Source organism: Dunckerocampus dactyliophorus, chromosome 8 (assembly GCF_027744805.1).
Source record: "Dunckerocampus dactyliophorus isolate RoL2022-P2 chromosome 8, RoL_Ddac_1.1, whole genome shotgun sequence".
NCBI classification, from domain to species: Eukaryota; Metazoa; Chordata; class Actinopteri; order Syngnathiformes; family Syngnathidae; genus Dunckerocampus; species Dunckerocampus dactyliophorus.
Genome location: NC_072826.1, coordinates 14,443,787 through 14,456,206, shown reverse-complemented (window position 1 = coordinate 14,456,206; position 12,420 = coordinate 14,443,787). Strand labels below are relative to the sequence as shown.

Sequence of the window (12,420 nt, the reverse complement as noted above, 5' to 3'; positions counted from 1 at the left end):
CAAAAAACCCAACTTTTCCGAGGGGTCGATTTTCGCCGTTTTTTCAGTGCTGGCACTGTCGCAAAATCTCATTTTTTCAAGTTGCTGAAACGACTCTTTTCCAGCCCGGGAGGTGGGCCAAACCCCCCAAACATTCATCGGGGGTCCCGGCAGGACTCAAAGATGGCAAAAAACCCAACTTTTCCGAAAGGTCGATTTTTGCCGTTTTTTTCAGTGCCGGCACTGTCGCGAAATCTCATTTTTTCAAGTTGCTGAAACGACACTTTTTCGGCCCCGGAGGTGTGTCTAACCCCTCAAACATTCATTGGGGGTCCCGGCAGGACTCAAAGATGGCAAAAAACCCAACTTTTCCGAGGGGTCGATTTTCGCCGTTTTTTTCAGTGCCGGCACTGTCGCGAAATCTCATTTTTTCAAGTTGCTGAAACGACACTTTTTCGGCCCGGGAGGTGGGCCAAACCCCCCAAACATTCATCGGGGGTCCCGGCAGGACTCAAAGATGGCAAAAAACCCAACTTTTCCGAGGGGTCGATTTTCGCCGTTTTTTTCAGTGCCGGCACTGTCGCAAAATCTCATTTTTTCAAGTTGCTGAAACGACACTTTTTTGGCCCCGGAGGTGTGTCTAACCCCTCAAACATTCATTGGGGGTCCCGGCAGGACTCAAAGATGGCAAAAAACCCAACTTTTCCGAGGGGTCGATTTTCGCCGTTTTTTTCAGTGCTGGCACTGTCGCAAAATCTCATTTTTTCAAGTTGCTGAAACGACTCTTTTCCGGCCCGGGAGGTGGGCCAAACCCCCCAAACATTCATCGGGGGTCCCGGCAGGACTCAAAGATGGCAAAAAACCCAACTTTTCCGAAAGGTCGATTTTCTCCGTTTTTTTCAGTGCCGGCACTGTCGCGAAATCTCATTTTTTCAAGTTGCTGAAACGACACTTTTTCGGCCCGGGAGGTGTGTCTAACCCCTCAAACATTCATTGGGGGTCCCGGCAGAAGTCAAAGATGGCAAAAAACCCAACTTTTCCGAGGGGTCGATTTTCGCCGTTTTTTCAGTGCTGGCACTGTCGCAAAATCTCATTTTTTCAAGTTGCTGAAACGACTCTTTTCCAGCCCGGGAGGTGGGCCAAACCCCCCAAACATTCATCGGGGGTCCCGGCAGGACTCAAAGATGGCAAAAAACCCAACTTTTCCGAAAGGTCGATTTTTGCCGTTTTTTTCAGTGCCGGCACTGTCGCGAAATCTCATTTTTTCAAGTTGCTGAAACGACACTTTTTCGGCCCCGGAGGTGTGTCTAACCCCTCAAACATTCATCGGGGGTCCCGGCAGGACTCAAAGATGGCAAAAAACCCAACTTTTCCGAGGGGTCGATTTTCGCCGTTTTTTTCAGTGCCGGCACTGTCGCGAAATCTCATTTTTTCAAGTTGCTGAAACGACACTTTTTCGGCCCGGGAGGTGGGCCAAACCCCCCAAACATTCATCGGGGGTCCCGGCAGGACTCAAAGATGGCAAAAAACCCAACTTTTCCGAGGGGTCGATTTTCGCCGTTTTTTTCAGTGCCGGCACTGTCGCAAAATCTCATTTTTTCAAGTTGCTGAAACGACACTTTTTTGGCCCCGGAGGTGTGTCTAACCCCTCAAACATTCATTGGGGGTCCCGGCAGGACTCAAAGATGGCAGAAAACCCAACTTTTCCGAGGGGTCGATTTTCGCCGTTTTTTTCAGTGCCGGCACTGTCGCGAAATCTCATTTTTTCAAGTTGCTGAAACGACACTTTTTCGGCCCGGGAGGTGTGTCTAACCCCTCAAACATTCATCGGGGGTCCCGGCAGAAGTCAAAGATGGCAAAAACCCCAACTTTTCCGAGGGTTCGATTTTCGCCGTTTTTTCAGTGCCGGCACTGTCGCGAAATCTCATTTTTTCAAGTTGATGAAATGACACTTTTTCGGCCCCGGAGGTGTGTCTAACCCCTCAAACATTCATTGGGGGTCCCGGCAGGACTCAAAGATGGCAAAAAACCCAACTTTTCCGAGGGGTCGATTTTCGCCGTTTTTTTCAGTGCCGGCACTGTCGCGAAATCTCATTTTTTCAAGTTGATGAAACGACACTTTTCTGGCCCGGGAGGTGGACCAAACCCCCCAAACATTCATCGGGGGTCCCGGCAGGACTCAAAGATGGCAAAAAACCCAACTTTTCCGAGGGGTCGATTTTTGCCCGTTTTTTCAGTGTCGGCAATGTCGTGGAATCGCATTTTTTCCAAATTACTGAAACAACAGTTTTCCGGCCCGGGAGGTGGGCCAAACCCCCCAAACATTCTTCAGCTGTCCCGGCAAAGATGGCAAAAAACCTAACTTTTCCGAGGGGTCGAGGGGTGGAATGGTGAATTCTACTGTAACATGAAGTATTCAATGTAAACTGTATGCATTTTCGAAATAAATTAAACCATAACCATAACCAAATCAGGAATGGGGCAAACACTTTTTCACACCACTGTATATATCAATACATAGATACATTTTCATTTATAGTTCACTTTATTCTTTGCATTCATATTGTTCTTTTTAATTCCCATATTTTTATCTATGGGAATTTATTATTCTGCAAAATTCATACGTTTGTAAGTAAAAGCCTATGCAGAATATGATGAAACAAATACTGACTGATCCATATTTTCCTTCATTGCCATTTGCACACACATTTATCCACGACTGATAATCAGCAAGAGGATTTCAGTATTCACAGTACAGGGAGTCCACTTCAGCGCTACCTTCAAGTCACGCTAATTTACACTTACGACAGCACAAAATAATGTGTCATGAATGTACGAATGTACAGGTGACTTCTCTCCTTGACTACGTTCTTTGTTGTTGGACTTTTACAAGCTACTGCAACGTAATCTAGTGATTAAGAAACGATAACATTCTTTAAAGCAAACATACATGATTTTACTGTAAATCCTTTTTTGGCCGATCACTGATCAATGCTGTTCAAAACAGTGTGATCATGTTAAGGCATGTTAAGTGACTGCATCCAGACAGTATCTGTCACCATTTCACTTACTGTAACTTTTTTGAGGGAAAGGTATCTTTCATTCATTTTGGAAACAAACAATTAGGATGAAATGCTTTGTGGATGTCCTGTAAAATGATGCAGACATAAAATGTGTTTGGAATATCACCAATAATCAGACAAGCAGGTTCAGGACGGTTACCATTCTCTCTCTGAATGTAATCCTTAAAGCCCCTTTCACACAAACTCTGTTATAGATAGCTGTTATAGATACTGATAGATAGCCGGGCCAACTTATGCCTCCCGATTTGGTGCCCTTTCCGACCACCATGAAAATTGCGGTGAAAGGGTGCTTTTCACACTTCACACACATCTTCCTGTTTAAATTCCAGTGCCCGACGTTGACCGAATGCAGAAGAGCGCAATGTCAAGTGGCTTGCTGTGATGCATTTAGGTGTGATTGGAATTTTTTTGAAAGCACCCGAAGATGCAGTGTAAAAGGGTTGATGAAGCAATAACATGGCTGCCATTTGTTTAAGGCAAAGTGCTCAGATTAAAAAAGAGGTTATCCCTAAATAGTATACAGTTCAAATAGTTCTTTAAGTTTGTGGTTGTTCCCCACTCAGCGCGAAACGTTTTGTGGTTACAGGACGGTGCAAGACGGAATTGTCCACAGTGGTGTCAAAAAGGCACATGGATGTTTTCACAAGATGGACGAGCAGTCTTTGTCCTGAGTCCTGACCCTTGTGTACCCTAGGACAGCTCAAGTTTGGTTGTTCAGTGCCAGACGACAACTGGCCAGGAGAACAGCCGACAGTCAGCAGGACTTGAAGTCACTTGACATCAAGCTTCTTCTTAATCATTAAGTGGTGGATGTCCACGTATGTTCACGGGCTGGTCAAGACATGTGTCAGGGGGTGCAGGGAGGTGGCCCGTTCACATGTGCAGGCTGATCTTTCCCTCCTTTGCGAGCTGCTGGATCACTTGAGTCTCAAAGTCGGCACTATGGACACCAGTCTTCCGGAAGGCTCCAGCATAGCGGTTCTCCTCCCAGTAGTGATGCCAGTTGCCTTGCTTGTCTGCACCGTAACCAAACACTGACACCTGTGCACACACACATTAATATAACCTCTTTGACTGAGAACCCTCTACTTCTTAATGTATACACAAAATGATCAATATAAAAAAAAAATCAATATAATGTAACCACTAATGTCAAGTAACCATATAATGTCAAGTATGTCTCACAATCTTAGCAATATGTGCGTGAACTATGATTGATTGACCTGGTCGCAGGTATGCAGAGCAAAGATGATGGCCACCATGCCAGTGGACGGGTAGCGACCATGACGCTCGGTCCAGCGATCATGAATGTATTTAAAGAAAACTGGATTCACCACCAAAACCTAAACACACACATACAGACACAAATTGTTATCATGTTATCACAACAAACAATCTGTTTTTATCACTCCACCTTTCTCACCTTGTCTTTATCTGCCTCCACTCTGTCTTTCACTCTCATGTACGTCCTGAACACACAAACACACACACACACACACATACATTAAAACAACCGTTTGTTTTATGCAAAGACTACACAACCAATTTCCAACTTTTCGCTACTACAGTCCACTTGCATAGGGGATAAGTGGAGCACATTGCAACAAGTTTTTGAGAGGGATAAGTGCTCTTTGAATTGATCAAATATAGTCAAGTGATCACAGAAGCGTTACGAGTTTTGCTATCCCGTACATTTTGACCTGTCCCGTGGACAGAGCACTGGTCAGCCACTCCAGGTCTCTGAGCTTGAAGGGCAGCAGAATGAGACTAACACCACGCTCCACGTCCACAGCACTCTCCGGGTACAGGAAGTGATGCGTTGTGCGATTCCCGACATCTTTTTCAAAACCTCGAGTCACGGCCTTGTTCATTCTGAGAGGGAGAACAAAGAGGTGAGTTGGGTGTGTTTGTATGTGTGTGTGTTTGTGTGCACAAATGTACCGGATCACGGAGGCGTGGGAGTCGATCAGTTTGCCGTGTTCGGACTGTTGCAGGTTGCCGGAGTTTCCCACCACCGCACAAGCACGGCAACGCGAAGGTCGAGGTATGAAGTCCACATTGGGACGGGGAATGACCTTGAACATCTCTGACATCACTTCCTGTAGAGTTAGGTCATTACTGGTGCGCTGAAGACTCTGAGAAGTAAAACGAGTCACATTACTGCTGAATGTGTCTTGTTTCAATCACACAGGCCAGCTGCGTGTTAGCGTCAACTAGTTTGGGTTGCAGTGACAACACAGTGAATCAGCATGATGATGTCAGTGTCTGCCCCCACCCCTCCAGCCGTCTTTCCTCCTTTTAATCTACTAATGGCATCTGCAGCAGGACTTAATGTACAACAGGAAATATGCTCAGAGGTCTGTCTCCTCGCCCAGACAACATCAACAGCAAAGAAGAAAATACAAATGAACATTCTAGATCGTCTCTACATCACAGCCCATCTTCATTCTATACTCAAGTCTTCATCTGTGCTTTGGATGAGTGTCTAATTATTGTCACGTGCACACACCAGATCTTATGACTGCTCCCATTAGCCTCGCTTCTAATGGAATCGGCCCGTAACAAAATTCTCTGGGAGTCCTCTCCCATCTGCTTTGACTTGTCCAGGACTCCTCTTAAATTACTGCTGGTCAGCACACCAAGCTTCCTGCTGTTGAGAGCCTGTATACAGCCTTTAGCTCTTATGTTTGAAAATGAATAAGGCTCAAGACAATATGCATCATGATTACAAGTTGTATTATAGAGGATGTACTCTATGTTACTCATGAATGACTGCAGTGCTGTGGGTAATGGTAATGGTGCTTGTATTGTCTCTTGAAATCGCTCATCTTAGTGCATTGTTTGAGTTCCTTACTCAGTCCCTTCCATAATTTGATTCCACATCTGAAATGCTGTGGGTTAAAGCGTTGTTCTCGCATATAAGTGTTTTAAGTTTAGTTCTTCCCTGATATCATATTTCTCTCTCTAGAAAAATATTGTATGATATTTTTTGGTAACAGGTTATTGTTATTGCGTTGTGCATATTTTTAGCTGTTTAAAAATGTACTAAATCGGTTATCAGTTTTAATCCAAAATGTAAATACATTTCAAAACAGAATATTTAAGAAAGTCAGCTTTTGTCTTTCTTCAGAGAATATCTATGTGTGCAAAATTATTGGACAACTATTAGTGTGCAACATGAAAAAAACAGGGTTACGGATTTGACATCTCAAAATTCCATACTTTTTCCAGACCAATTAATCGACAACTATCGTTTTTTTTTTTTTTTATTTAAAAATGTAAACATCCTCTGATTTGAGCCTCTCAAATGTGAAAGGTTTTATTACCTAAGTCATCCACGAAAGCAGACCTATTATCTTTGGGTGTTAGGCAAAATAAGATATTGACACACATCTGCTTTGACTTTGGGAAACAGTAAACAACAATTTTTGCCTCTTTTCTGATATGTTGCAGACCAAATCACTAACAATGGTACAAAGGTAAGTGGTGAAGTGCCAGAGGTTAAAAAAAAGGTAAGGTTACCCAAAACTAAAAAAAATAATGTGTATTTCAGAAATGGAGGCTGATCAAGTCTCGGCAGTTGGTGTAACTAATTCCAACAGGTGTTCCAAGTTCTGGGGTACTTACTACCTCCTCTGTCTGCATAAAAACAGTGTTCGGAACACACTGTGGTACTATACCCTCGTGAACAGCATTGCACAGAAAGTAATTTGTTGCTGCAAAAATGGCAAGTATAAAGGGAATTAACAATGGAAGAGAGACAGACCATCTTAAGACTTAAAAATGTACGTTTTTCCTTCAAAGAAATTGGAGTGTTCTAAAACCTTAGACCGGTAGTGTAATTCTGTGCTGACTTGCCAATATCTTATCAATTTCATGTGGTGCTGCATCTTCTTTGTCTTTGTCTTCTTTGCCCCATTTTGCCAGCAGAAAAGATGCCTCATAATTGTGTATACCTTGATATAAGGTGTTGATCTCCTTAGGCCACACCCTCCCTCACAAACACACATCATCAGATATTCTTCAATACAATAAGTATTCTACTTATGTAACAGCATAAAGGTTGGACTTGGAAAATATGTTGAAAAATCGTCATATGCTCTAAACACTCACTTGACTCACCATTGTGCGCAGTGTTTACAAAAATGTGTAGGTTCGTTGAAGAAAATGAACATTTTATTGAATAGTCCTCACCAGCCACCACGTGAGGGCATCGGGGTCAAAGCTGTTTTCGCCACCGTGGAGAACCGGCTGCTGTTTGGGATCATAGCGACGGCTGAACCATTCTGACACGCTCAGATCCGAGACGCAGGACTGGGAGCAACCGCAGGGCCTGAGAGGACGACACAAGCACTCAGAGTTGGGTTGTCAAACTCAATCTCACAGGGGGCCAAAACGCAAAGCCTACTTTAGGTTGTGGGCCAAACTGTACATTAGCGACATCCCACACCCCAACTTTGTATCTTTCTTATTATTTATCCTAAAATGTTCAACATTTCATATTTCTGCATAATGAAAGTATTAAAAACCTTAAAACCTTCTTGTCCTTTTAACCAACATACTGTAATTGGTGAATGAAGCACACTCGTATGCATCATCAGTGCACACACACAGGTGCTCGTTTGAAGTTGACAACATGACAGGACATGCCCCCGTATATCCAAGCTGAAAAAACAATACTTAGTGTGGTCAGATTTTGAGAAACTGTCTCATTAGCACTGACGACTAGATAAGTACACCCCCTTTATTGTGGTTCCCCGCAGTGCCGCGATTGGAGCATACAATATAATGCACACCTGTGGTTGCGTTTTCAGGTTGGGACAACATGCACATGAAAGCTGGTCAATGTGTTTTTATGTGGACATACATTCTTTTTAAAACGTCACTCATGTGGGTGGACTTTTTTTTTTTCATCGGAATGGGGGAAATTTGCATTTTTTCATGTCCATTCATTCCTGCTTGAAATTTCTACTTTCCAATTTCTACTTTCGATCTGCGGATACACAACAATGGTTGTTTTGGCGTGCTTGTTCGTTTCAATAAAGTGATTGTTGATAGACCTCTTCGTCATTCTTTCAATGTTCTTTCAATGTTATATCAACACAAAAACATTACAACCTGTGAGATGTGTAACACAGAAAAGTTTGCAGCTGTGAAATGGGCATGCTTTGCTGTACTTAAAATGATCACTTTTGAATGTCACAAGCCTCTTTAAGGTGTTATTTTGTATAGACAGGGTGTAATAGTTAACGTGCTGCCATTTTTAGTTGTGTTCAGTTAAATTATTTTGACTTTTGGTCTGAATCTGGCACCCTTATTAACAATGGTTGTGAATTTCATGCTACATACAATATTGTTTCCACTTTTATACCTGAGGAATAGCTTAATTACGCAGACCGCCATAACCACCTTGGTTTGATAGGGTCGGATTAGTTGCTATTTTCTAAACTGTTCCGCGGGCCGAATCAAATTGCAGTGTGGGCAGGATTTGGCCCCGTGGGCGTCTTTGCACATTACCTTGTGTCATCTTCAGAGTTCTCTATCTGGGTCTCAAGCCTTGTGGTGATGGGAGGAATGTGTGTGCCAGGGATGCCAGCAGGATGCGCTACAAACACATAGCAGCAGCATCAGAGAAACAGGAAAGCACCACAATGTATCCCACTGACATTCAATCATCAAACAGCATTCGAACAATACAATTATGAACCATTCCAATCCATCCATACTACAGAACAACTGTTGAGCTTACATGTTTACATTACATTTGCATTCATATTAGAAATTGTAAACTTACATGGACCAAACACAAAACCATTAAATTGGGTGCAGATACTAAATTGTTTTTTTAGCAGTTGGTCAATTTGTAGTGTGCATCAGCGCCACCTACAGCTTGGATGTCTTCCCCCACTTGCCCGTATGACAGATAATGACCCCGACTGAGACCTCATATGCTACTATAAACACAAGTATTCTTACCTGGCTCCCTCCTGAAGTCTTCCCCAGTGGTTGTGGCCCAGCTGAGGGGCGTGTCCAAGGACAGAGAGAGGAAATGCCTCTTCTGGATACTCTGACTGGCGAGCATGAGGAGGAGGACGGCGGCGATCACCACGACAACGTACAGCTTCCTCTTCAGCAACATGGCTGGACGTTCAAGGGGGCGTGGCAGCAGTAGCAGCAGGAGGCTTGGGAACAAGCAGCTATTAAGTCCGTTGTGTTAGCATAGCTGGAGCCCTCCTGCTGCCCTCATCTGGACCTCTGCCTGGGTCCTGCTAGCGTTCGCTTCACTTTTATCTCCATGGAGCAGATGAGTGTGTGTGTATGTGTCTGTGTGTGAGATAACACCCTTCTTGGACACAACGCCCCTTTTCTGTTGGTGCACACAGGAACTATGGCGACACCTGGGACAGACAAAGAGACACAACACTTGATTGACAGAATTCTGTATAATAATAGCCAAACAAACTGAACTTCACACTTACATAAACCAAAATATACAAAATACAGTAGATTAAGGGCATTTCTTCAAATGAAAGGAGAGGCTGTACTAGTGTGAGACTATGAGCTGTGTCACATTGTATCCATGTTATTTTTGGGTCTGCAGGACTTGGGCTGGGGGTGACAGGGTCAAAGGTCACATGCTTTCCCGTGCTGAGAGAACCATGTGACAGCACTCCTTCGTGTCTCATCGCACCATCTGGAATATTGGAGTCTGGACACCAGAATGAAAACCGGCAGCACATTTCTCTTTCGGACCTTGACCGAAGCTAACTCAGCTCTCACATCAACTTAGTATAGTCGCCTCATGTGGGATTTATGTGCTTTTGATTGGGCATTATTTAAGATTGACCGTGATGCACCAAACATCTATTTCTGGAGTGATTCTACCAACTTGTGAGCCACTTTGAATAAGAAGCGTGATTTGAAAGCTCCCTCGCTCAATACTCCTCCAATTTCATTCATTTGTGGAGCTATGAGTGATTGCAACTGAATAAAATGGAAACCCTGGGTCAAGGTTTTACAATGGCCTAAGTGCTTGCTATAATTTGTGGTAATGTTTTAAATTTGACTCAACATTAAAAAGCTCCACTGAAACGAAGATAATTTAAACTGACAATTGATTAAAATGATGTCGTTTTCGTCCATCTGAGTGTTTTTGTGGAGATTTGTGGTCATGTGTGAAAGCAGAGAACACACATGTTCATAGGTAACAACAATGGTAAAGTACGTTGCTGTTGTAGTGTAGTGTGTTTATAATGCAACTCCATGAAAGTGTACTTCTACAGAATGACTCCAAGCAATTGGTGTGTTTTACAAAGTGACATCACCAACGAGTGGCCTGCATATTACAATATTTTCACTCCTTGCAGCATCCAACAAGAAAACATATGTACAACTTCCTGTTTTGGTGCAGTACCAAAGGAAAGGAAAATATGTTGCACTACTTAGATGCTTCCTCTAACAAAACAGTTTCCAGTCATTAGAGTCCTGGTCTCAGTCGGCATATACACACACATACAAAACATTCATTTCCTGTCCACAACCTTCCTGACATCTCCTCCCTTTTTCTTGTAATGGCCTTTTTTTTTGTGGAATGTCCCCCTTTTTTCAGACACCGGCACTGGAGCTAAAAGCTGCCACATGTGGTAAAGGCTGTAAAACAATGGTGTCTAAAGTGAGGCCCGGGGGCCATTTGCGGCGTTTTTTTTTGTTTTTTATTATTATAAACTTGTGATATTATGAGGAAAAATGATGTCATTTTAGACAAAAGAATGATTTCTCTATTGTCTTTGTTTTTTCCATTTTGGCGTCACTTTTCCTGTTTTGTATTTGTCTTTTCCATTTGCTTTTGTCATTTAGTAATGACAAATGCAAAAGCATGCAAATGGAAAAGAATGACTTTGTCATTACTAAATGCAATGACAAAAAGCAAATGGAAAAGACAAATACCACACAGGAAAAACAACGGCAAAATGGAAAAAACAAAGACAATACAGAAAAAACAATGACAAAATGGAAAAAGAATATGACTACATTTGTAACTTTTTAAAATTATTGATTCTCTTTGTACTGTATTTCCACACGTAGTCCCTTTTAATTTTGGCACTCCTGTGATTCCATACTTTCCAGTAGCTGCAGTAATTTTGGTAATTATCTATTAAGTAACATGGACTATCGTGAAAATAAAATGCTCTGCTTTAAGAAAAAGAGGATCTCACAAAAAATTGACATAATTTAAGTTTTTTTTAAACTTAACTAAGTCGGTTAAACGGTGGTGTAAGGATCCTCTTTTAGTTAGTCGTGCGGCTCCACAGAAGAAAAGTGGACATGAGACAGAGGCGGTCTTGAACGATGTGCTGTGTTGTTCGCCTCTGAACAAAAAGTCTGTCTCGGCCATTTGCTTAAGGTCGTCATCTCAGCTGCCACATGCAGCAAAAGAAGAATGATCCGAAAACAGTCAGAGGTCATCGTGGGGTCAAAAACGAGCCAGACAGGCTGAGAGGTGCCATTACAGTTTGGGAAAATACACACTTTGATTTCCCAGAACTGCCGGCTCCCTCGCCCCTCTTGCGGGCCGAGTTGGTTCGGAACAGATCCCCTCCATGTTTGTGGCGCCGACTCGACAGCATCGAACGTGCGACACCATGACAACAAGCCGCTACGTTAGCACAAAAAGTTGTTCCAAGTTTGGAGCGACCCCGGCCAAGTTTGTTCGACGCACACAACACACCCACATCGGCGGCACATGGGTCGAACACACACTAAGATCACTGAGATCATTCACAAGAAAATAAAATAAAGCAAACTCACAAGTTTCGTTGACGGAGGTCTTTCTTCTACACTGGACTGGATTAGGAGGAGGGGGTCGCGGGGGATGCGAAAAGGCCCCGCCCACCACGGCCAAGGGGCGGGGCGCTGTGCAACGGGAAAGACGTCATACTGTTGCTTTCTTTATTTCTGGGGGTCTTTTTTTAACCAAACAAGCTGATTTAACTCCACTTCAGCACATTTTTTTACTTGATAATGAATTATGTAATAAAAGTACATAAACTTGTTACTAGTACATTTAAATAACTTTGAATATTTACAACTTTTTATTTTAATTATAACATCCATACATAGTGAGCATTAAATTACACATTTTTTGTGAAAAATAATTTAAAGTTATGGATTTGCGTGATTTTATTTATTTATTTGATAGGGATAATAGGTTATGGACAAGCTGCATGGATGGATGGATGATAATAGGAACAAGTATATATATTTTACATATCACTTCTAGCTATGGCTAACTGACTTCCTTTTCAAATAAGCTCATCTCTAAAATACCCACAGTTTGAGTTCAAGACTCAGCGATTTC

General features: G+C 42.7%; 1 protein-coding gene across 1 annotated transcript; it reads right to left on the bottom strand.

Annotated features, from left to right (window-relative positions):
- Positions 1-2,511: 2,511 nt before the first annotated feature.
- On the bottom strand, positions 2,512-11,955 carry st3gal8 (ST3 beta-galactoside alpha-2,3-sialyltransferase 8). The gene is made up of 9 exons (XM_054785796.1): positions 11,871-11,955; positions 9,039-9,460; positions 8,580-8,667; positions 7,257-7,395; positions 5,004-5,197; positions 4,755-4,934; positions 4,486-4,531; positions 4,286-4,405; positions 2,512-4,103 (listed from the first exon to the last, which is right to left on the bottom strand). The coding sequence occupies exons 2-9, from the start codon at positions 9,199-9,201 to the stop codon at positions 3,936-3,938; spliced, it is 1,098 nt and encodes a 365-aa protein (XP_054641771.1). The 5' UTR covers positions 9,202-9,460; positions 11,871-11,955; the 3' UTR covers positions 2,512-3,935.
- Between the last annotated feature and the right edge of the window lie 465 nt (positions 11,956-12,420).

Excerpts from the sequence above, each read along its gene's own strand:
- st3gal8 (XM_054785796.1), bottom strand. The coding sequence starts at position 9,201 with ATGTTGCTGAAGAGGAAGCTGTACGTTGTCGTGGTGATCGCCGCCGTC. Across the intron at positions 8,668-9,038 it reads AGACTTCAGGAGGGAGCCAG|CGCATCCTGCTGGCATCCCT; the intron begins GTAAGAATACTT and ends ATGTGTTTGTAG. Across the intron at positions 4,406-4,485 it reads TGGAGGCAGATAAAGACAAG|GTTTTGGTGGTGAATCCAGT; the intron begins GTGAGAAAGGTG and ends GTGTGTGTTTAG.